Genomic DNA, 26,438 nt, shown 5'->3' on the forward strand with positions numbered 1-26,438 from the left:
TAGCTGCAACTTGGAACTAGCGAACCTTTTCGGTGGGCGGAAGGGGAGTGACACTCGGGGGTGGGTGTTAAGTGCTCACCCTCTCTTTGCCCCTTTCTCTCCTTCCAATGGTTGGGTTTTCTTTTTTGTCTAGTACAACGCATGTGCAGGCTGCTTTTCTTGAGGTACTTGAACCTTATTGTCCATAGGAGTGTGTGGTGTGTAGAGTGGTGTAAGTAGTGTGTGTGTGGCCACAAAATGGCGTCGGGCTAAGGTAGCTCTTTGGCTAACATCATGATATATGAATGTTGTGTTTTGTGGGCGAAAGAACATTGAACTCTGGTCGAGTTACAAGGAATTATATAGAGCAAGGCGAAGGGCTCAACCAACCTAAGAAAACTTAAATGAGTCTTGAACTTTTCTAAGGAAATTTTAGAAAAAAATTCAAGAGTTTAGAACTTTGCACTTAAGAGGTAAGTGTGGAGGTGTAGTTCTTAATAAATATCAGGAAAAATACTCAAGATAAATGCTTTTACATGGAGTACTTTAAGGGCAGAATGGCCCAGGAATTTAAAGACATTTTTGTGTTTCTTTTCTATGGTTCAAGGTAACTTTTTCAAAGTCAAAGTTCTAGAGCTCTCTTTGCCAAAGAAACCTCTGCAATATTTCCAATAAATTTTTCTAAAAGTCTCTCCCCATACCCAAAAACAAAACTATGCCCAAACAATTTCCAAACAGTGGCGCAGCCATTAGGTTAAACTCCTGGGGTCAAGATTGTGGGACCCTCCCTAATCCCCGTCTGAATGCAGCAGGCTGACCTCAAAACAAGGCTGATTTATGTCGCTCCCCGAAAAGTGTCAACTGCTGCTGTCCAACCTCAACCCAATGCCCTCCATTTGGATTTCGATTCCGATGCCCAAGCCCCATTCCGATGGCGTTTCAAAGTTCCACACCATGCGAAGGTATCAGCTGTATCAGCTGCTGGCAATTTGAACTCAATCGACACCCAAATTGATAACTTAATGCGAGACAAAGAGGCAACAGTGGGCCACAGAAAGAGAAGGTACGAGGTGTGAGTGAAAGAGAAGGCTTTTAAAAAGTTGGCTCAGCATATTTATTCACTGGAGACAGTGCCAAGCAATTCGAGACCTCGCGAAAGGCCAAAAAGGAGGCAGATAAACAAACGGGGCAACAACTAAAGTCATCTCTGCCGGCTGGTGCTTCTGTTGTCGATGTTGTTGTTGCAGTTTTTTATACCCTTAAAGGGGGTATTATAATTTTACTGGGGAGTTAGAACTGACTATCCTTTAAAACTCTAGTGTATTCGAGTATGTTCTCTGTATTCTATAAAGTCTAGAATTAGTTTACCTAAGAAAACTGGTAACATCAAGGGTATACCATTGTCGGTATGCTAATCTTTGCTTTCCTTTCTCATCTCTTTTATTTTTGTAAATTTTCGTTGTTGTTTTTAAAGCAACGTATTGTTGTTTTTGGGTGCTGCGCTTTGGCTGCCTTGTCATTTACACGCGTAAACGTCCGTGACCCTCTGGCCCGGCTCTCAACTGACTCCAACTCGGAGGCAGAGGCTCCACAGGCAGTCGGAGGCTTTAAGAGGCCAGAGACAAGACAAAGACAACACAAAGAGCCAGGCGAGTGATAGAGACAAGCAGATAAGAAACGAGAGAGATGGCAATTGCTAAACAGCTGTTGACGTTAAGTTCAAAACTCTGGTTTTAGACTTATCCAACTTGTTAGGTCGCTCTTAACCAGAGCATGGGAAAGTAAATGGAGTTAAAAACAAATTAAACGGCTGATACCTAATGGTAACAGAAAAGCAAATCAATTTATGATTTAATATTTAAATAAACAATTAAAAAAGATAATCCTAAAAAGCCAGAGAAAACTAAAAGATAAACAGATGTTTTTCTAGGAAGTGTTATTAAAATTCAGTAAATAATATATACCTAGCAATTATTCGTTTTACTACCTGATAAATAACCATAAATAACAATAAACAATCCTCAATTTTTTTTGCCAAAAGTATAACTCGAATCGAGCTCAATTAAATTGCAGACACTTCCGAAACAAAAACAAATCAAATTACGAATTCAAAACGCGAACACGACACGTGCGTGTGTAGGTGGGCTCGAATCCGCAAATTCGAATAAAAAACCAATTCAAAGTTCGATTGGCAGAGGTGTCATCGCATCGAGTTTTGTCTAGCCCCGTGAGTAACCAAAGCCGTGATTAGCACGCCGATTTCTAGTGAACACCGGCGGTGCTGACTCAAAACCATCTACTAAATGACTCACTTTAATAGACAGATCGAATGGTTGGAGGCGCTGTGATTAGGCGACGTTTGATTACAGAATAACCGCCAAAGTCGTAGCTAATGCCTTTCTACTTTTTTGTGTTTTCTGATTTTCCATCTCTGATGATTTGATATTTTTGCTACACCAGAAAAAATAAATAATAATTAAATAAATAAAGTAAATTAAATAAATAAGTATTTAACTCGAAATTTGTTTTTGTAAGTAATATATTTTTATTGTTAAATGAGCGAAAAATCCTCTATAGCAAAATATTCCTTTATGGAATTTTAAATAATATTTTTATAAATTTACAACTGAGTATAAAGAAGACTTCTTCAAAAGTTCGTAACCTTATTTTAATTTCATAAATATTATTTTTAAGAGTTGCAAGCCTTGAATAACCCAAGATCTCTACCAAATTGTCATGAATAAGCATTCAATTGAATCATAATTTAATAATCTTTCTCTTTCTCCGTGTACTTGCAGATACACCGCAGCGCGAATTGGCAGTGAATGGCCAGATTTCGTAATAAAACGTAAAAGAATCGTTGGCCAACTGACGCAATTCAATTTGCCAGCATCGGCAACCGCAAAAGCTCATAAATTGGGATTAGGAGAGAGCTCAGGCACAACGAGCGTGGCAGCGTGGCAGCGAGGGTTTTGGCCAACAAAATAGCAAATCAATCACAGCGAGCGCTCGTCGCCGCATAGCAATTTGCATGAGCCAACTCGGAGGCGTCCAGAACCAGCAACAGCAACAGCAGCAGCAGCAGCAGCAGAACCAGCTAACACAGAACCATCCTCCCGGCCAGAGTCCGCTGCCAAAGCCAAGTCGGCCGAGTGGCGTTTTATGGCAATTGCGCCATCAGCTGCACAAGCGTAGCACGCGGAAGATGAAAACCATCTCATGATACTACAAGTGGTCCGAATCGGTGCTATTGAACTATCTGAGAATGCCCTCGACGCCGTACGATCTGGTGCAGGATGACCAGGATCTCCGTGTGCCGTTGCACGCCGAGCAGGCCTTCTTCCATGGCATCACCTTTCAGGCCAAGGTGAGTCTGAGTCTCAGAGATTTTGTATTTATTATTTATTTTTCCCAAAAGTCCAAAGAGGAAGGAGTGGCAGGCTTCTAACATAAGCTGCTATCTACGCGAGCATCTCGAGAGCATTCCTTTGGGGGGATTTAATTGCCTTTTTATGTTCCAATAAATTCGCCATAAAACATTTCGTTGGATTGATCTTCGGGGCTCTAAATCTTCACTCAAATATTTATTCTACAATTAGTGCTAGACTTTTCACGGAAATTTAAGCAAAGTCAATTAGTTTTAAAATAAATATTAACATGTGTTTGTTGGCTTACTTTTTTTATGGGTTCTTTTAAAAAAATGTCAGGCAGGGTTAAGTATTTTTATTTAGGAATTTTTTAAAGAGTTTTAAAGGTTTAAGAAATGTTAAAAGTCCAGGAATATTTCATATAAATTATTTAGTAATTTATGTTATTAAAAAGCTAATTCATTATCCCTTTTTAACTCTAAATACCTTAAATATTTAAACTTGTTTACTAGCCAAGAACTTATTTTTTGGGTTTCACAAAAGCTCTATAAGTTGTTTATTATACTTTAAATGAAAAAGTTTTTTAGGTAAGAAGAGGCATAGTTTTTAGTGGAGATGGTAAAAGATGGTATAAAATTTGGTTAAAATGTTGCCTACTAGTTTAGGAGTTGAAGACCTTTTATCTTTCTGTCGACAATAATTTAATTAAGAAAAAGATAGTTAGAAAAAATATGTTTCTATTAACAGATTATATATATATAATATATTTCTTTAAAAGAAATAATGCATAGCAATTTTACATTCTTACCATTCACTTACATTCTTAATTGTTGTGTCTGGAATATTTTTGCTGTTAATTTGCTTACATTCCTTTGGCAATAATCATTCTGTAAGCAGGCATATCCGCGGTATTAGTCATCGAATTTCAAAAAAGATACTCATTCAAACATTTCATGATTTCCTGAAACAATTACAACAACGAATTTTTGCTCAAGTTAACTTTAAACCAATCTCCTTTTATTTTTTTATTTTATTTCCGATTTCATTCTCGTGGTAGTTGAGCGAATAAACTGTTCTAAACAATTTGTAAATGCAATTATTTATGTTTGCCATATTTGCCGCCAGATAGCCAGTCTTGCAACTGCTCTGGGGTGGTTTTTAAATTGTTTTTTATTTTTGTTTGGTTTTATTTTTGGTTTATTATTGCTGCTGCTGCTGTTGCGGTTGGCGGAAGCGGCGAATAAAGAGAGTTTTCAACGCTAACTGGCGGGCAGGCAAAGGAGTTAGTCAACTGTCACAATTACTGCCTACTGGGTCGGTTGTTGTTTTATATACATCTGTATAAAAACAAACACATATGCATAAGGGGGAAGGGTATAAAATTGTAAACAAAATTTCCATTTCGGTACGATTGTACGTGTATCGTGTTCAATTATTCAGCATCGCATTTGGAGCATTTGTTTAGTTTTGTGAGCATTCTTTTTTTTTTCTGCCCGGGTTCTGTGTGTTTGTTTGCTTCCAGTGTGTTTTGCCCTCTGCCTTTGTTTATTATTTTTGTTCAATGTGTGGAAATTGTTTGCGTGCCATGTTCTCTTGATTTTGATTCGATCAGTTACATGCGGTTGACCAAAATTTCAATTAATTTTGCCTGCAAGATTGATGAATACCGCCCGGGCGGTAGCGAAAGGGGTTTTGTTTACTGGGGGGAAAACTCAGCCAAGTGAAGTTCATGACTGTTTCTGCCTGGGCATTGACTTTGCCCCTTTGGTTGGCCAACTTTGTATGCAAATCATTTGAACATTAGTCGCATCATTCTCACGTATCCGAAGCAACAATGTCTCGCTATCGGAGTCGCAGAGACCCCATAGTATTTTGCATAATTTTCCTGAGCAGCAAGGCATTGCACTTGGAGCTGCTATTTGCAATTGGCTCTCCGAGTTGCAATGGCAATTAAATTCAGTCAATTTTCTATGTCGAATTGCCGAGGGAGCAGAAGACAACAGGGACAGCAAACATTTTGCCAATGACAACCGTTGAAGATGTACACTGAACTCTTGCTAGGCTTTGAGTGAAAATTTTAAGAGTTAAGTATAGAAATTTTAATTTAATTTGTCTATGCATAATATATGTTTTACTTGACTCGAAATTTAAATAAAAATTTAAATGGACCTGAAACTAATTGCAAGGTTTTGTGTTTTTTAAGTTTTAATTACTTGATAACTGATTTAAAATTATGCAAATATTAAAATTTATATTCAATAAACTTCTGTTTTTCTAGAATTTTAAAGAATTTGTAGTGCTCCAAAATTATCTTATTCAATACTTTACATTCTTGATTTAATTTAATTTTTCATGGAATTGAAAGTACCCAAAAAGTTTTGTAAATTTAAATTTAAATTATTTAATAAATGATTTAATTTTATGCAAAGATTTTTATTTTTTTATAGAATTTTCTGTGATTAAAAAATTTCTCTTATCCATACCATATTTCTAATTTAATTTAAATTTTAATGGAATTGAAAATAATAGCTTAGTTTTGTAAATTTAAACTTTAATTACTTGATAGAATTTTTAAGTATTTTCTGTGCTTTAAAAAATAGTTTCTTATTCCATATTATTGATAATATAGTTAAGTTATAATATTATTTAATGTGTCAAGAATTTTTAATAATTCCATATTTCCCATTCCTAATAATAATATCAAAAGAGTATAATTTTTTAAAGTGTACCTGATGTTTTTTGCTTAGTTGTACATGCACGTGCTCCAAGTTTCCCCTCTCTCCCTCCCGCCCCCTCGAAGCACCAACTTTGGTATTATTTGCATTTTTCCATAAGCAAAACAAAGCGTGCAAAAAAGTTTTGCACTTTGTTATGCTTTTGCAGTTTTCGCTTTGTTTATGCTTTTGCTTCAGCTGCAGCTTCGTTGTCGTCGTCGTTTGTTTGTCTATTTGTTTGTTTTGGCTTTTCGCTGGCCGGGTCTCGCTTTTGGCCAAACGGTGAATACTCGTTCCGTTACCGTTGTGCCATATACACTATATACGCCTCGATGGCTAACCCAAATAAGATGAACAACCCCGGGCCCAGCCCACAGTCCCCAGTGCAGTTTCTCGAATTTTTGTGCTGTGTCAGCGCCGAAACTTCATCTGATTCATCTGTCAGAGTGTCCAGTGTGTGTCGAGGAATTATGGAGAGTTATGAATCACCAGGAGAGCTGCCAGGACGGTTAACGACAGTGTCCTGAAGCCTCAAAGATATACACAGACCGACTTTGCTGCTTAGATTAATTGAATTTCACGCTTTGATTTCGCGAATTGCCTGGCCTTAAGCCCTCGGCCGCATAAATCTTTCAAAAGGTGTATAAATTATTTGCTCACGCACAGCGGCGCCTGGCGCCTCTGAATATTTTCTTCGCACTTTTATTTGCCGGTTTCGTGTATTTTTGTTTCGCTTTTCGTATATATTTTCTTGGGCGCCTGGCAACACTGCGTATGCTTAACGCCGCCCGTGATTTCACTCAGGATACTGCTCTATCAAATATTTATGCGATTGCATCCGATTCAAGTCGATTTATTTTGGCTTAACAACTTCCGACTGGCGTATGGGGAATTTATGGCCCTTTGGTTCATCAATTATTTGAGCCAAGTGGAATGGATCTTGCGGGTTAAGGTTGATTACTGGCCCAAAGTTTGTTTATCTGTGTGGGTTCAGAGGGGCCCTGACAATTGACATTTCCTTTCTACAAGAATAAAATTAAAAGAAGGGAGTCTATCTTTCGATTTGCATTCCAGAAACCAATTTCCGGTTTATATAGAATTCATGTTAGTTACCTTTACTTTTTTTTTTTGGTTGCTCCCCCTTCCGCTGGTTGCTCATAAATTATGAAATTATTTTCATTCCATTTTTCTTTGCAAAATTATATATATTTTTGGCTCGCAAGATTTCTACGCTCGAGTTAAAATTAATTATTATTTACAAAATAATATTAATTAAGGCGAAGGTGAAGCGCATGTGTTCCAATTTTCCACAAAAAACCAAAAGAATATCGAGCAGAAAAAATAAATCGAAGGCAAAGCAGCAAATGCGGGGCACATAAAAATATTAAAAAACAAATAAAATGGAGACGACGGCCACATGCCTGTGGTCCACGTGCTACGCATGTGTGTGTGTGTGTGCCTTGGATTTTCCTCTGCCTTTGTTGTGTTTACCCATTTTCCATCTCGAGTGTGGGTGTGTATGTGTGGGTGCTCGAGTGTACGCAAAATTATGAATGCTGTTCATGCGGCGTATACGCAATATATTCGCCCAGCACAGAGCCCTGTCCTTTCCCGCTGCTCTTGCTCTTGTTTTGTTTATCTTCGGGGGCAGACCTCGTTTTGTTTTTAGAAGTACGGCAAGAGGACAACTCCGGCCACGGCCCCGTCATATATCAATTTCAATTATCTGGCATTTCCGTTTGAGGCCGTAGCATTTCAAAGGCATTTTGCTATATATAAATTATTGGCAACGACGACAATGCCAGCGGCCTGCCTGGAAAAGGGACGCAACCGAAAAGGATTATGCGTCCTGCAATTTAACTTGGGCTTCTGCTTTTGGTTCTTTTTTCGGTCTCGTCCTGGTCCTGTCTTTTATCAGCCGCAACTGACACCAGCAGGCCCACTCGAAGAAGGCGTGAAAAATGAGTCATAAAATGCAAATAAAACTCAAGAGTCCTTTCGCCCATGAACTTGAGGTTTTATGTGCGTTTTGCGAGGGGTTATCGTACTGTGGAGGGTGAATAAGTAGGAGTCTTTTGTGATTATTTTGAGGAGAATTGCTTAAGGAGGAGGTATTATGTGAGGTAGAGCTTAAAAACTGTAAAGGCTTCCTATTTGTATTTTTTTGTAGTATTTTGGTTCTGTTCTTGTTCCTGTGTGATTTTTGTTTACATTATGTCTCTCCTAAGATTTTATTTATTTATTATTATTATCTTAGAATAAAGAACTAGCTTTTATTGCCAAATAATTACTATTATCATTACTTAATTACTAATTTTTGCTGCCTCCCATTTAAGTTACAAAAACCCATACAATTTTTCAAAAAAATCCATAAAGATTTCCTTTTAATTTTTCCTGTTCCGCTCTAGTGTTTGCTTAACCTTTTGCTTAAAGTTCAATTTGCTCGTTAATTTCTTGGTAAACATTTGCTGCGGATAGATTCTCAGCATTGGCATTGCGCCCGTAATACTTGCCAGTCTCCTCCAAATCCTCCCGTCTGTTAATTTTTTTTCTCCTTTACCGAATCGTCTGGTTTACATGGGAATAATTAACACGCCTCACCGCTGGCCGGATTTTATGGCCAGGCACTTTGCACCATTCGCTGCTCATCTGCGGGACATGACACGGCATCGCCAGCAGCATCATCGCATCATCATCCTTCTGTTTTGATTAAAATTGTGGTGGCAAAATGCATTTGGCGGCTACAACAACAACAGCAGCAGAGGCGTAATGCAAACAAACAAGCCGCCGCTCCCTGAATATTGGATTTTATGCATGGCGGCGGTATAAAGTACAATAAATATTTAATGTTATCGCCGCGGTCTACTCCCTGGCGCTGCATCGATTTGCGGCTCCAATCCAATAATAACATTTTCAATATTTCCAGTTACTTAAAAGTGTGTTGCGTGGAATAAAAGTAATAAAGTCAGTGGCAAATGGAATTTTCCCGGAGTTTCCCCGCACAAATGGCTGCTTGGGGTTATCATATTCATTGCAAATTATCGGCTAAATGCTTTTATGGCTTGATTCCGGCCCTCGATTTTCGCCATTTCCCGGGTTTCCCCTAAAAGGATAGCTCTCCCTGTGTGTATGTGTATGTGTGAGCGGAAATGGTTTCCATTTGGTGGCTACGATTGACTTTGGGGATTCATTTGAATTCGCAGCAAACTCACTTTGTCTTCGATTCCGATTCCTCTTTCAATTCGGTTCGATTATTACAGATTCATTCCGCTCATTTCTGGCTGATTGCCTGACCAAGCTAATCGATTTTTCTGATTCTGATTCCGAGTCTCTGCTTCTCTGCCTTACCTCATTCTTCGGGCCAGGTTATTCCCCTCTTAGCCGAGGAGATTTACTTGGATTTCTGTAGGTGGCCGCCACATGAGCTTCTTTTGGGCCATAATTCTCGATACGGCCGCGTTTAATGTGTGTCAAGTGCCACATTAATGCTGGTCGTCAAGGATTAAGTGGCCATTACTTGGCCCGGACTTTGGTTTATCTAGGGTGTCGCATGCCCGCTGGCCAGCATTCATTGATGATTCATTTAATCGCCATTTGCCGATCACTGGGCCATGAATGCAGCACACGCTCTACTCTACTCCACACTCAGCTCATTTATTATCTATTACACAATTTTGTGTTGCAAATTGGCTCACATTTCGCAATTACACCTGGCGCAGCTGCTGCAAACGAGTTCCAATGAGTCAGGAAAATGCTTTCCCAACCCCAGCACTCCCCGTGTGCCAGCCTTCCGCCATCCATCTGCATCTACATCCCTCGATCTATCTGTCTGTCTGCTCCTGGCCAAAATTGGTAGCACACGCAAATGTGCAAACTTTGGCTCTTGTTGTTGGCCATTGTTGCGGGTGCCTAGCGAAGCGCTCAATAGCGGAAGTTGCGACTTGCAATGCCAGCTGCTGTGGCACGCTCTTGGGCAGCAGCAGCGGCGGCGGCAGCGGTTTCTAGACCAGGCCCATAATAACCAACACACGACGACCCTCGCCCAGAAATTTCCCAAACTCCCGATTCCGCTGACAGCTGTTTGCTATCCAACTGGGCTTGGCCCTCACCGAAACAAAGCCAATGAAGCAGCACAATCGAATGCAGTTTGGCCCGAAATTATTGATACAGGGTATGAAAGGGGTATATGGGTATTTTTTTTATGAAATTATAAATTCATTAATTTATGATAAAATATTCAATAATTCATACTGAGTATATAGATACATAAGGAAATTATACATAAAATTATTTAAGAAAAGTTTGTCCGTTTGTCCGTCTAAGGGAATACCCTAATATATCGGATTCAAGGGGTATTTTAATAGATTTTTAATAGATTTTAATATTGTTTTGGTTTTTAAGTAATTAATATAAGCTATTTAAACAGAATTGATCTTTCTCCTTGTGTCCGTTTCCTTGTCCGTCTAAGGAAATACCTGATAAAATATTCAACAATTTAATAGTTAAATCAATCAGATATTACAAATATTTACAAAAGTTAATTATATTTTAACAGGCAGTTTACTTTAACCGACTTAAAATAAACAAAATATTGTTCTGTTATCTTATAAAAATATCCCTAATTATAGGGTATCAGCTTGGCTATACCTCACCGTTCCCTCTTTAATAATGACAAGCGATCTTTGATCATTTTCTGCCAATTTTCCCATTCAAGCAAAAATCGAAAAGGGTTCCACAGTCTCGTTAATTGCAGCCGCTCACGTTTCATTCAGCCAACCAAAAAGATAAAAACTAGAGAAGAGATATAAAAACAGTGAAAAAGATGGAAAATTATCTATGGCGCAGCATCAAAAGCGCCGGGAGCTCTTCTCTTGCAGTCTAATCAGTGACAGCCACCGAGCTGCAGCTCCATCGGAAAGCGGAAAAACTGCAATTGAATCCATTTCGCTATGCAATCTTTCACAGTTTTCCCTGGGCTTTGACTTTTCCTTATCTCGGCGACTGTCGACAACTGCAGCAGCTACTGCAGCAGCAGCTACTGTCGTTTTGCTGTCAAGTACAATTATGTGCCACCATTCACAGCGACCTTTGACATTGCCGCCAGAGAGCAGGCACAGACAAAGGAGACTGGCGACAGCGGCAGAGATACAGATAAAGATATGGCAGAGGGATCAGGGGGATGGGCAAATGAGGGCAAACGAGAACCAGAGAGAATGGCTGAAGGGTCTCCTCGATGAATGGATGTTTTTTTTTTTTGGCTGCTTAAATCAACTTTTTGGCCAATAATTAGCTTTCAGGGGAATTCCTTTGTGTTTGAAGGGGGAAGACAAAAAATATTATTGGCCTCATTTGAGGCAGAGAACAAGTGATGTCAAGTGGGGTATATTAGGTAAAAGACTTTAATAAGAGTCTGGGGTATTGTTTCTTATTAAAGCCCTCTTTTGTTTTATATAATTTGGATAAACATCTCAAAATAGGGCTCCATTTACCATTTGTATTTACATATTCTATTGTCTTTGTGGTCTTTTATGTGCTTTACATTTATATAAACTACAAGACAAATATGTATTTGTAGATACACATATTTATTTATATTAAATTGGATTGTAAAATATATTTGTGTATTTATTATAGCCACAATTTTGTCTGCATTTTGAATATTTGTTTATGGAACTTTTAGGTCTTTCAATTTTCATATCATAATTATGCCTTTAAAAAGTTAGCTTGTGTTAACTGTATTTCCTCTAATAAAACGGTTTACCTTTTTTTCAAACGGTTTATAAATTATTTAGATTTTTTATTTGTTTAAATGTTGAGCTTATATTTAAAGTGCTATTAATATGCTGAACTCTTAAAGTGACAACAAACAAGTGACGCCTTAGTCTTACACAATTTTATATATATCTAAAAATATATATATGTATTCATATCTATATTTTTATATTCCTCTAGCTTTGTTTTGAAATAAAATTTTCAACACTGAATTATAATCAAAAGACAGCAAGACATATTGTGTCGCCCGATAGAAATTGTTTGACTAACAGCGTGGGCGTGACCTTAACCTTCGGAGTGGACATCTCCGAGAATATAAATGAGAAAAAACCTACCCGCCCTCCCTCCTCCCTGACACCCCTCGCAATTTTCCCATTAATGAAAATGCTGACTAAAGATTGCTGCTGTCAATTATTTAGACATTAATTAAACACTTTGACTGGCAGGTCCTGCCTGCGGTCGATTGACAGTCCTGCTGCTGCTGCTGCTGGACTTTAAGAAGTAATTTTTACCTGCCCTGCTGGAGGGAAAAACTGAAAAGCACTCGGCCCCTTGACCGCCGCCGCCTGGCTTTTCAATTAAATTTATTTGGCCCCATTGTGCGCTACGGCTCTACGTGAGTCTTGGCCAAATGGCAACTAATTTGCATTTTGCGAAGGGGCCGCATGTGAAGTTAAAAGTTATTGGGCCATAAATAACGCTCTGCCAAATTCTAAACAAACATTTCTTCGACACTGTGTCGACGGTGGATACTGTGAAAGTTTTCCACTTGATGCTGGGATCCAGTTCCGCCTCGCGTTTTCCCGCAAGTCTCCCGCTCCCGCTTCGGTGGGTGGAAATTAGCATAAAAGTTTTCGACGTTTTTGGCATTTTCAGTGCTCGCCCGCCTGCCAATCGTAAAATGTAAGAAATTGCACACACGACGCCGCATTGTGCGATACCATAAATGGACCAATTTTCCTTCCGCCATCAGCCTTCCGCCTTTTGTTCCGCTTTTTTTTTGTTGCTAACCAACACATCAGTGTTTTCCGCCACCCAAAAATCAACTTGTGGGAACAATCAACAATTTTAGAGGGCCCCAAAGAAGGAGGGGGGTTGAGAATGAGGGGGGCATGGCGCCAAATTGCTTAATTGAAAGCCAAGCCAAATTAATAATTGGCCGCGATTGGCGCCTAATTGTTGCAAATAGGAAAAGGCGTGCGACCCACGCCGCGTATACGCAACGTTTTGTGTATTCTTCGCCGCGGCGCTCTTTTGACCTTTTCAGCAAACAGAGCGCGCGTGCTGAAAGCTTTTTCAATTAGCCACCAATTCATTTGCATTCCCATCGAAAATTATTTTCCCTCAAAATACTTTAACAGATTTCTAAGGCAGCTTGTTTGTTTTTTCTTTTGGACTTTTATGTATATTTTTTTCTTGGCTGTTTGTTTGAAACTTATGGCAGGACTTGAGTGGAATATGTTCATAGGGTTATCAGTTTCAAAGGAATATTTTTGGGCAATCCTGAGAAAATAATTTGAAGGGAACTACTTTACCCTTTTAAGTGAGTCTCGAGGGAATAAAGAACAGGATATTCTTGTTAAAATAACAATTTTATTCTTCACTCTTTTCATTGAAAGGACATTTTTTTATACCAGCTATGAACTTAGTTTTTTAGTTTGTCTTTTAGTTTTATAGTATAAATATATAACACAAATTTCTTCAAGTCCTGCAAGCCTTAAGATTTATCTTTAGGTCCATGGCTGGCTTTAAATATGTATGGGAACTAGAGCGGAATCTGCTTGTTTGAGAGTTTATAGGGCGTGAAGGCAATGTATCCTGCCTTGTCCTGGCCGCGCTCAATTAAATTTGCGTTTTGCCAGAATTCGAGCCTTGAGTTTTTCTTTGAATTTTAATTAAAATACATTCTGTCAGCTGTCGCTTAAAGTTGAAAACTTTCTGAGGCCGTAAGCCTCCTCATAATTGGCTGGTAATGTGGGCGAGGCCTCATCTCCGTCTCCGTCTCGGATGGATGAGGGTACTTCAGCGGGATTAGGCAAACAACCGGGCCCAAGACCAGGACAACAAACAGAACTAACTCGGTGTGCACCCTTCTTGGCCCAGTCGAGAGAGAGAGCTTGTCTATGGTAAATTAAAACTGTGACTTTGGCACTTGTTGGCATACGAAGGCGGTGGCTCTCATTTTTAATGAGCTAACCGAGAAGAGCTGGAGAGTACTTACTCCGGGTCTGGGTATGCTCCTCCGGTATCTGGCAGCTGGGATCTTGGCCGGCTATTTTTGCCCTTGGCCAACTCGAGTGCGTTTGTCAGCCGGGTCGCCTTTTGTTATTAGTTTGTCAAGCTGTCGCTTTGGTCTATTGTCTGTGCGGGGCGGTGCACTTTGCCGGTCCGATTATCTCTGCTTTATTTGTCTCCGCCAGCGACTCTGTTTCTCTAAATAATATAGAAAGGGGCTATGCCCTATCCCCGGGGAGGCAACAGCTTGTCCTGGCATTTAGCCGAAAATAAAAGGACAGCTGTTCCGCATCTATTTCAGCCTCTCCTGAGGAGTCCCTGTGTGTGTTTTTCTTTGTGGGCCTTTTAATTATTCAAATTTATTTGTCGGCACAATGTGTGCGCTTTTGCCCAGACCTTGACATATTAATAGAAGACAATGAGGAGGGCGGAAATGTTTGTGCGTTGTGTGTGTGTGTGTGGTGGGCGTGGCAGCTGCTGGCTTTAATGAAACCGCAGCGAAAGTTTTTAATGAGTTTCGATTCATTGCACGACACACAGAGGACCAGAGCCTAACGCACGCAGGGAGCTAATACACAGGGAAAAAATAGTTGTAAACAATAAAATGCTTAAAGAGAATATATATAATTTTAAGGGAAAATAAATTAGAAAATAGAGTTTGAAGATTCCCAAATTCATTAAATTTCTATAACTTGACTATTTCTTTTATTCCATTTAATAAATTTCCCTATTAACCCCTGTAAATTTCTTTCTATGCACGCCTTCAATCAGCTTCCTTTCAGCTGCCTCTTTCTTTTATTAATTAAGTTTGCTTAACCCAACATCTCTACGGAGTAGAGAGAGAGACAGAGCTTCACCCCAAGGATTGCCCTGCCAGGTCCCCAGGCCACTTTAGCTGAGGACCTGGCCAGGACTTTTCCCTCTGATCTTTGCCAAGACAAATACGAAAAAAATCGAGCAGCAATCCTTCTTGAAGTCACCGCCTCCTCCTTGAGAGAGACAGCCTAGAAGAACTTTTCCTTTTCCTTAACCTTTGGCAAACTTTGCACGTGGCTTTAATTGCTTTCGCTCCGTCTGCTGTCTGCTCACCGGTTATCTGTCCCTGGCCTGCGGCGAGGGTTTCCTTTGATTAAAATTACTTTTGATTAGTTAAATGCGAGCGACAGGGGAGGTTGAGGAGCTGGAGAAGTCTGGGAAAGTCAATAGTGTGTGGCTGCCAGAAATCGAAGCTCTCGTGTATTTGCGGAAAATGTGTCGATAATTCAACTGCAGCCTATAAAAATGCCAGTCACACTCGGCAATCTCTCAGGATTTCCCTTCTTCTTCTGTTGCTCCTGATTTTTCTGTGCCTTGGAAAGTGTCCAAAGTCCTTAGGAGCGCTCCTTGGAAACGTGTCAAGTGCAATGCAGTGCACTCGAGTGGGGCCAGAGAGGAACACACAGAGCATTTGTCTGCCACATGCTTGACATCCAGCGGAAGTAGTTGCCACATATTGCCGGGCCATAAATTCTTAACTCTGCTTTAATGTGCCGCAAATGAAATATTTAAGCGAAACGAAAATACATATATAAAGAAATACATAAACAAATGACATGGACATATCGCAGGGGGCGTGGATATCGTCGCTCAATGGCAACCGTAAATAAATAAATAAAAAACAACCGAATCAACGCCAGAACTAAATCATATTTTTTGTTTTTTTGGCAACGCCTAGCCACGAGAATCTTTGAATTTCGATGATAAAAATAAAAGCGCCGGCAGGCCCAAATCCATGGACAATGCCATGAGAATGTTGTGAAAGAGATTTTGTATTCCGGGTGGGCCAACTCATCAAAAGGAGAGTGAAATATACAGCACAAAAAACATGACACGATATTGGTTTTAACATAGCAAGTGAGGTCTTGTTCAGAGTTTTCACGTTTTTTTAGGAGAATTCAAAGAGCCTAGACTGTTATTCACTCCATCAATTCAATAGCCAAGCATCAATGGGATTTTTGAAGGATTATGTTATTACGATAGTCAAAAATCATGACTAGATAAGGGTTATTAAAGTAAGCTGTTATTTATTTATACAATCTGATACACCTCCCTTTAAGTTTACATAAATATAGAAATAGATAGTGAAAAATCGTGACAAGATAGGGGCTATTGAAGCAACCAGCTATTTATTTAAATAATGTGAAATATCTTCCTTTTAATGTACAAAAATATTTAACAAAAATAACTAAAATAAATGTAAATTGAAAATGCTTTTTAAATATCCCCAACTTTTATGTATCTTCGTTCCATTTGTCTCTTGAAAATTCAATTTACAAAATGCCTTGACTGCTATTATCTAATTAAGAGCTCCATCTTTCAGATCTGTGTCCCATTTCATTGGCGTCCGTTTTCGGGGGCATTTTCTATTTTCCAAACGACATTTTCCCAGCAATTAAGATAAATGTCAGTTTGGCGCAAAATGTTAAGCAACATTTTAATCAATTTTGTCAATTAAAAAAAATGGTCGGACATTTGGAAAATGGCTGCAAATGGCAGAGAGAACGGAGGAGCCAACGTTTGACATCGTTCTACCGTAGGTTGACAAAAATTTAATTAAAAAAGCAGGCAAAGTGGAGCCGGGGAAGCTCTCAAACAATTTCTGAGCTCATGTTGCAGAACAATCGAATTAGCGAGAAACTTTCAGCTATTTGTAGGTTGCAATTCGATGGCGAATCGAGTGAATCATGCTGCATTCCGTTGCGGTTTGTCTTATAAATTATTAATGAGTATTTAGCAAACAATCGAACGGTAGGAAATTCATTTGGAAATAAAATACAAATAAATAGCGCGCCAACAGGTATTAATAGAAAATCGTTCCGGACACCTTGACATTGGCTTTTCTCACGAACAACTAATACACTCAATTGTTGCAATGTCCTTATGGGGGCATTCCAGTTGCGTGAGCTAGCAATTGGCTAAATGGCCAACAAAAAGCGTCTAAAAAGTGGCCCCCAATCCAAAATCCAAATTGCTCGATACTTTTTGCCTTTCAGACGCGAAAGTCGGGCGAAGTTTACAATTTTTTTTGCTGCGACTATGACTGTTGTTGCTCAGTTGCAGTTGCAGCTCACAAATTGCTATATAATGTGCGTGTCCTCGTTTCGACTTCGTTTTGTTTCGTTTTTTTTTTGCCATTTAGCTAAAGCTTTTCACCGGGAAAGTATCATTAACAGATCGCTACAGGGAGGCCAGATATCTCGGGCTACATTTTCTTTTCGGCTTTTCCCCCAAGGCGAGCCCAATTCTTTTTTGGCCACACCCTTTATCATAACTCCCAAGTTGCGTGTCATTAGGCAGTGTCCCCGAAAAAACACAGAGAAATATTACTCATTTTATCATTTCTTTTACGACCCGCTACATTTCCGGCGGGGCCACACGTTTGGCATATTGATTTTCGGCTTATTTTTTTGTATTAGTCAAATTAAAGTCTGGCTCAAGTGGAAAATTTTCCATCATTTTGTTTAGTTGCGCTGACATCAAAATTTAATGTCATTCTTGGAAAACTTTCGCGCTGGAAAAATGCTTTTCTTCACAACACTTTGGGCGCGAACTTTGGCGGTAAATTGAACAAGTTTCGCCTTCACATGTCGGCGGAGCTGTCAAATTTCGAGAAAACGCTGCACATTCGTCTTGCAACTTCTGTCCATGTCTTGCCGTGGCCATTTGTCATAGGATTTCGACTTTCTTTCATCGCCGAGCGGGCCGAAATTAATTGCAAGAAAGGTTGAAGTACGGCAAATTGCATTCCATTGAAATTGCCCAGCCATGTGAGCTGTTGGAATGCATATATCGTTCATACGCACTGTTGTCCCGCCAGCCTGGTTGCCTGCCACTTAACATATTCAAACGGGGCAGCAGGAGCAGCCATTGAGGTGTTCATATTACGCTAACAAGCACGTGTCCTGGCCCCCTACCCTTGGGAATGCCATCTGTATGTGTGTGTGTGTGTTGGCCATGTTTGTGCACAATCTGTACCTGGCACAAAAGTGGATGCCAAGAGGATCTAAGCTGCATTGTCTGGCCTGCATAAATTGACTTTAACATGCATTTATGCGCTCTGCATGGCTCAGCTTTGGCTCTGCCTCTGCCCCGGCCCCTGCATCGGCTTTTCCGGGCTTTTCCTGGCATTTTTGCTGCCCCAGTTAGCCTTGGTAATAATTATATTTGCTCTGCTAATGGGGAATCTGCACTACAGATGCCTTTGTTCTAGTTAGGCAATTGACGCCGCTTCCAAGCGAGAACAATAACGAAACTGGATCCGAATCGGATCGGATCGGTGCTGTTTGTGTGTGTGTTTTTGCTATCATTTTGGCATCATGTCTGAAATTAGTTTTACTCTTGAGGTGAGCACAGAGAGAAATTTATGAGAGTTTTGTATGCTTTTTTTAAGGAATTTATATTGTTAAAAAAGTAAAAGGAATAGAGATAAATTTTGTAATAAATTTGTTATTATGGTTATTTTGACACTACCTTTATTCCCCTAAAAGCATAAATTGTTGTAAAGTTCTATACATTTTTAAGCATCTAAAAAACTTATTTTATTTCGTTTAATTTATTTTAAGAAGTACATTAAATTTTTTCCTTGTGTTTGCAACCATCTAGAATTGAATATAATTACGGTCCAGTTCGTTTTAGCTATGCCAAGTGGCATGAAATTACTTCATAGCAGATAGAAGATTCTTCTCTCACACGGCGGATGCAGTCATTTAGGCTGATCCACAGATTGCCAGACGAGACTCGGGATTTCACTCGTTCGCAGGCGACACAAAGTGAAATGCTCGATGGAAATGGAGATGGAGATGGAGTCGGTGCTGGAGGTGGAGATGGAGGCGAAACAGAAAGCGAACATGGGGACACACGGTCATCAAATCAAAGCTCAGCTGCAGCGTCGATTTGGCCATGGATTGAATGGACTAGGAATGGTGCGAGAGCGGGTTAGAGTGGGATAAAGTGGAGGGCAGTGGAGTGGGCAAAAGTCGGTTGCAGGTAGAAAAAAGCAAAAGATGCAAACGCACATACTGGACATGGCCATGTTTGCCAGGCTTGAGCCAACATTTGGCGCTGGCTTTGATGGTTTTTACACAGTCTCCAACTGAGACTTCGTCTGGCTATTTCTGTCTGTCTTGCTTCTTCACGTTGCGTTTCTATGCACAGAGAATACTTTAAGAAAAATAAGTATAGAATTTAAAAAAGATTAATTAAAGATATTTGGGAATATTAAATATATTATTAGATTAGATTTCCTTATAAATAATACAAAATAAAGATTTTTAAATGGATTGCAGCTATTATTGTTATGTATCTTATAAATGAATGGTTTTCCTTTTCGGTGTGTTTATTCTCTCAGTGTATGGAACTCTCTAGCTGGCTCTAAGCTTGTCTGTTCTTGGACATCAATGGCCATCGACTAGGCATTGCCTTGCCTTTGCCTTAGCTCGTTTTTGCTATTCCCCCGACTGGCTACTTTTTCATTAAGCAGTCGCGGCAAACACTCTCAGCTCAGCTCATTGCCTAGCCTCCGGCTGTTGGCCATTGCCCATTGGATAGTGACCATTGCCGTGGTCATCGGAAATTTATTGCGATGCAATTTTCGCCATATACGTGCATTGAGCATTCGCAGCTCAAACGCTTTAAAGTCTATTTAATAAGAAATGATTTCTCTCCAGAGTGTGTGTGTGAGAAAAAAACATGAAACCGATAATGTACTGACTAATTTGCATTCTGTAAGCAGTATTTTTGGTCGGGCTTAACCGCTAACCTAATTAGGGGGAGTTCATTAACCCAAGGCAAAGACAGCCAAGCTGAAGTCCTGGAAACCCAGCAGGTGGCAAGGCAGAAACCACTGCTCCACTCGTTCCCGTCGTTGTGCACCCCAAAAACAGCTCGCAAGCCACCCTCGAAAAGCCACACGATTCATTTCAAAGGGAGCCGCAACTCCCACACCCACACCACCCCTCGATATTAAGGTCGTTCAATAAAATGTGTGACCGACGACCAAGCGGGTGGCCATAGCAAATCCATGGAAAATTGAGATTGGCATAATTCGAGGCGCCAAGCGTTTAAGCCTGTTTAGCAGTTGTTTGTGAAATTTACACCCGCCGAAAACGGAACAACAACAACGGCAAATAATCATAATAACATGGTTAAATTGCTGTATAAAAATTAGTGGTCAGCGGAGGGGAGTATAAGCGGAGAGGAATAACCACGCTGATTGAATTATTAAAGCTGCTAATTAAACGCTTCCGCTCGTTTAGCTGCTGTGACGCATTACTCATACGCCCCGTGCTCTTCGCCCATTTTGCGTGTAAGCGTCAGTGTGTGCGTGTTTGCGAGAGGGGCACGCAATTTATTTATTTTAATTTCTGTTTGCGCTTTGGCTTTGGCTCCTCTTTTGAGTTCTGGTTCTTGGTGAAGACAAATAATAACAGAGCTTGGCTAATAATTATCAACTATATCTCTAATTATATTTTAAACCAATGTGAATTGAAGCAGTATATTTTAATTTAGTATAAACTTAAAGTAAAATGAATATTAAGATTGGTAAAATTATATATTTTATAAATAAAAGGTTATTTTAATGCTTAGAATATGGTTTAATGTTATGAAACCCTTCAGTTCCCTAAAAAGTTTTATATAGTTTTTGAAACTTATATAAACTCTATGTATATTTAAGAATTTAATAGATTTTTCTCTCTCTGTGAACAGGTAATTGCAGGTAGTGCTGCTCTTCTGATATCTAAATAATCGCCTTGTGCTAAATTAGACGTCACTTGTTACCAAATAAAAGAACCAAAGAGAAAGAGAAAGGGAGCGGGGAGTTTTGGGAAAGAGGCTTTTATTGTTTTCTTTTTTTTCTCCTTTGTATATATGTTTTTTTTTGGTTACTGGGCTGTTCTTTCATTACTTTGGTCCATTGTTTGCTTAAGTACTTCCAATTGATTTTCTGCTTTGTTATTATGGGGCCACTCGTGTACGCTTTGTCGCCCTCGTTGCCCACTACTACTCGCCCTCACAATTGTTTATGGCCAAATTCGAGGGTTGCTGGTAATCGGGGGAGGTTCTGGTCCTGGCCAAACGGTAACTGGTTTATTGATTTTACCTTTGACTCGGAAAAACTTGGCCGGCGCTGCGGTACCGGCGCTTCCTTTGAAATGGGAACTCCAACTTGGAAAGCAATTCGATTTCGGGGAAACTTTTGCGTAGATGTTATGGCACTTGAAGTTAGCTAGAACTAAAGGCAAAGCCACAGTAGCCAGAATCTAAAGAGAGATGTTTTGGGTCTGAATAGCATATACTTGTCTTAAACCAGCTCACTTTATTGGTGACTAAATTAAAGCCAAATCAAGTTCAGAAAAACTCTTTAAAAACCCTTACTCCCAAACCCCCAACAATCCTAAATCCAAGATGAACACGACCCAGTCAGTCTGTCTGTCTAATCGTAGCTCATTTGATTTGCAATTACAAGCGGAGAACAAGGCATGTCCATTGTCTGGGTTCGGTATTCCCTGAACAGCATCGAACAGCACATTTCACTTACCCATAGCACCCACACACAACACACACACACAGCACACAACCCATAGATAGAGAGAGAGACATGGTTGCCTCATCATAATATAAATACTCGTATCATGATGCATTTCTTGTATGCTGCGGCGTGGCAGCAGCTGCATTTGCATAATACATTTCGTTTCGACCCGCTTTGTTTATAGAGAACCGAACTGAGCCGAACCGAAATATCTGTGGGATACTGCTAGATATATATAGGTCAGTGGCTGGACAGCAGCCAAGAGAAACTTTTACTTTTTCCCAGTCTGTCGGGAATTTAACCCGTGGAACCAATAAAACTTGACACTCTACAATTGAGCGGAGGGGAGGAGTTAATGAAGTGAGGCGAAAGTCGTAACAAAGAACAAACAAAGAATGCAGCTATATGGCCCTGCCCTCCGCCCCTATGCTTTATTATCTCTCCTCAGATAATTGTTTATGGGTTTCGTTGCGTTTTCCTCGTGGCTTTTCCATTTCTTTGGAGTCGTTTATTATTGGCTTAGAGCTTTATGGGCTTGGAGTGTGAAGTGCATAAAGCACAAAGCATAATTTGTATGATTTTTTCTCTTCACCGGAAATGGCTTATTACGTTGCTAGGCATTGACAGAAAATGGGTGAGTAATACCTACAATCGCACAGACACTCTTTGGCGGGGGTTAATCAAAGCAAAAGATACCCCACACCCGGCTTATGCAAATTGGCAGCCAGAAGAAAGCAAGTCTCTCTGTCTCTCTGTGGTTTTTATTACCCAACTCACACATGCAGTTTTACGGCGAACCGGAGGATAATAAACTTTAAGACTCTTTAGCACAGAGAAAACAAAAAATTTTGTATGGCAAATATTTGGATTTGAGACTTGTTCAAAAAATGATAAGGTATTTATCATTGTTTAAAGTGTGGAATAGGGTTTATCACAGAAGTTTGAGCTCTTGGAAGGGATTTGTGGGCTTTAGTTTAAGGTGACAAGTACTAATATTTTGTCATTGGGGGAAAAATATAAGATATTAGTACTTAAAGCATTATAATTCTCAAAGGGTTCTGGCTGCTACCTAGAGGTAACTTATCCAAAGTAAAGAAAAGCAGAGATCTTTGGTGGTTGGTCTGGGCTTTAAGGCGGCAAGTATTGCTATTTTGTAAAATAGTTTAGCATTAAAATAAATTTAAATTTATTTAAGTGTTGGAATTCCCAAAGGGTTCTGGCTGCTACTTGGTGGTAACTAAGCCAAAGTCAGCAGAAGCTGAGATCTATGACAAGATATTTGACTTATTTTTGGCTTTAACAAAAATCCTAGTAAATTAAGATGACAATCCAAATGTATTTTATAATATTCTGTTTAAACTTCTTTAGTTTTTCCCAAGTGTACCCTCACTTGGCCATTTAATTTGCACCTAAAAAAAAAAAAATAAATGAAAACAAAAGCAATGAGTGCTTCTTCTTCGTCTTCTTCTACTGCTCGGTGTGTTTAGCACGGTGGAAATGCAGTTGTTGATTTAACTTGCACTTAACTTGTTGCCGCGAGTGTTGGCGAAAAGAAAGCATTTCACTTCACGCCACTTAGGCAGCCTGACTTTGCACTTTACTGCAGAGCAGCCGATAAGAAAGGGGAGTTACTGGAGAGGGGCTCTGCAGCAGGGGGGCTCACTCTTCTAACCCCAAATCCCACGACATGATTTATACGGCCAGACAAACTCATTTGTTTGCAGTTTGCATTTGAGCTGCGGAAATGTTCGCAGCTAGTTGCAGCTCGGCGTTCCCCTCGCGTCGAGAAAACTGCCAAAAGCAGCAAATTATCATAGTTGAGATATAATAGGGATGGGCGTGCTATTGGCCAAGCGATTTGCATTTTGGCCAACTGCAATTTGGCCTGAATGGATGTATATAGAGTTGGTGAAAACCTGCAGCTCGGTTAGTTTCGTTTGGGTGGGAATTCGGATGGTCTTTTGACTTGGTTTAGCTCGGTCCACCTTTGATTTGGGTTGGGTTCAGTTGGCCTGCGGCCTCGGCCACTTACAGCTCGTCAAATAATTGTTTTAAATTAAGCACAAGCCAAATGGCCAAAGTTATGCATAACGCAGAAACCAGAAAGACAGCCGAAACTTTTGCACGCCATCTCATTAAGTTGCTCCTCCTGGCTGGCTGGTCTGGATGATGCTAATGAAATGGCCTGAAAAGCGGGCCTGATGGGTGGTAAACCCCAAGGAAGTTAAGTTGCGCAACGCAGTACAGGAAGGCAGCGTGGAAGAAAGGAAGGACGCAGGACGCAGCAAAACTAAAACCGAGATGAAAGCAAAACAAAAGGCAGGAGGAAGTGCAGAACAAGCCAGAGATGCTGATTATCTGTGGCAAGTTTTCCTGGAGGTTTGGGTGGAGTGGCTGGTTTGGGGCTCTGAAGGTGGCAATGGAATTAACATTATTAGCGGAAATTCTTGGAGCTGGGCTTCCCCTCAGCTTCTGCACTTCACTTCAGGTTTAAGTTTGCTCTGTTGATTTTCCTTATTTAATGTTTTTACTTCGTTACGCTTTAAGATACCATACAAACAAGATAAGGAACTACTCTCTGGTAACATTTATAAAATATAAATGTTCTTTAACCTCAACCCCATCGATAAACAAAAAACAACACATGAAATTCCCAATCAACAATTTTAAAACGAATTTCCATTGAAGAGCTCTCAAAGTGGCCAATTAAATGTTTCAATAAACAGCATCAATTTACTGCTTATAAATACCAGACGACGACTTGATCTATTTTCGTGCAGTCTTCAACAACATTTCATTTCGTTTTAAAATTGTTCTTCTTTTTTTTCCTAATTAATTTTTAAATTTCTTACACATGTTGAATTACTGGCCACACAAGGGGGATATAGTACTAGGGAGAGCGAGCTTTTCCGCAATTTTCCACACTCTCACATTTCCCCTCACTTTTTCCTTTATTTACCAGCGCTAAAAACTATGCATTGCTTTTTTTTTGTGGCTTGCGAACACATGTATTGCCAATGTTTAACAGGGAAGTGAATAAAACACACGAATAACTGAATTAAAGTTGTTCCCTTTCATAATTCATATTGCATATAAAATTCTGGATTGGAGAGCAAAGTTGCCCCTTTGGGTATTTGGAAAAGCTTTTAATGTACGCCAGAAATAAATCATGTGAATCCCCAAAAGTACGCTTTAAAAAAGGGGTGTAGCGGCGAGTGATGTTTGATGTAAAAGTACATGGTATCTGTACATCACTTGGACATCTTTTATTCCACCAAAATATTTCTTAAATTTTTTTTTTTTAATTAACAGAGATATTTATTTATTGGTACTTTATTCTTTTATTGTAATTTAAAGACGTAACGTTTAAATTTCCCATAAATCCATTAGGATTTAACCTTCTTAAGTTCCTTAAATTCTTTTACAAGATACTAACACAGCAAAATTTTAATCAGATTTCAAAGGGACTTCCCTGCCTATTCAATACATTTTGTACCCTGTCAAGCCACATACCCTTTCCCAGGATTAACCAAAAAATGTAAAACAGAAATAATACAAATTGTAATGCCCTGCGGCAGTGCGACAAAAAATTGCGCCAGTTATGTGCCAGCGCGGGGTCAGGGGCTACGTGTACACACGCATTTTATTTTTTTTATTTTTGTAAATAAACCGAGAAAAATTATGTTTTCAACGCTTCCTTCTGGGAAAGCGGGCCAAGCAGGAAAAGCGGAGAAAAAGCTGCACAAACAAATGTTTCGCATTGTTGAAAGGCAAAATCCAAAAGAGCAAAAGGGGCTGCTGAACATGAAAGCTGGTCCAGCCCGGAGCGCCATTAGCCATGGCGAAAAAGGCTGAAAGGCTGGAGCGGCTAAAAAGAAACGGCTGAAACGGCGAGCCAAAAACCAAATCCTTTTCCAGATTTTTTATGCGCCGCTCTCGGGGTTTTCTTTTATTCATTTTTCGCATATTTTTTGCGGGCAAACTAAGCTGTTCTAATCTGTTTGTCGTTGGCCGTCGGCTAAACCCGGTCCACAGTCGCTCCATTTGATGGCCACACCTCCTCCTCCACCCCCTGCAAATCTCTTAATTCAACATTCAATTCCTTGATGATCTATGTCGGTGATTTTTAAGGATGACTTTAAGCTTAATTGCTTTTTGTCGGGTCAAAGGCACAAATGGCAGGTGATTTCTCAGGACACCTTGAGCACACGCCTCACCATGGCTGACGTCATGCCGGCAAACGTGGCCAGCTTTTGACTTTTCACTTGTCTTTCAACCGAACGATCGAATATATAAATAAACAAATATTTGAAAATAGAACTCTCGAAGTGGGGGAAAATCGATTGCAGTGCACGCAATTAATCGGAGGTAAAACAGAGGCCGGGAAAGCGCCAGGAACGTGAGATGTTTTGGTAAAAACTCCTTTTTAAAAACAACAAACCTCTGACTTTGACCAATAAACGTAATGCGGGTTATAAACCTTGGGAGCCATTAATTGTCTATACGGGAAAAAAAGGTTTGAAATTGAATGGGAATATTATTGAAAATTGAGCTTCTGGATATATCAAATAAATCTTTTTATGTTCAAGAATACTTTTTCATACACTTTGAATGAAAACGGATATTTAATAGTTTTTTTTTAATAAATAAAATATTTGAAAATACTATAAAGGATTTTCCAAACTTTCTTATAGATATTCGTACCACGACACTAAAAAAAAAGTTAAATAAATCAATTTTAATGAATATTCTTAAATTAAAACAGTGCCATAATATATTTTCTAGAAGCTACTTCACAGATAT

General features: G+C 39.6%; 1 protein-coding gene across 2 annotated transcripts in view; it reads left to right on the top strand.

Annotated features, from left to right (window-relative positions):
- Positions 1 to 26,438, top strand: part of LOC108078865 (capon-like protein) — a 48,571-nt gene that overhangs the window by 3,922 nt on the left and 18,211 nt on the right. For both annotated transcript variants that reach the window (XM_017172978.2, XM_017172975.3), the window contains exon 2: positions 2,778 to 3,346. In XM_017172978.2, coding sequence (XP_017028467.1) covers positions 3,245 to 3,346 — 102 coding nt within the window. In that variant the 5' untranslated portion in view covers positions 2,778 to 3,244. The remainder of the gene's footprint in view (positions 1 to 2,777; positions 3,347 to 26,438) is intronic.

Source organism: Drosophila kikkawai, chromosome 3L (assembly GCF_030179895.1).
Source record: "Drosophila kikkawai strain 14028-0561.14 chromosome 3L, DkikHiC1v2, whole genome shotgun sequence".
NCBI lineage: Eukaryota > Metazoa > Arthropoda > Insecta > Diptera > Drosophilidae > Drosophila > Drosophila kikkawai.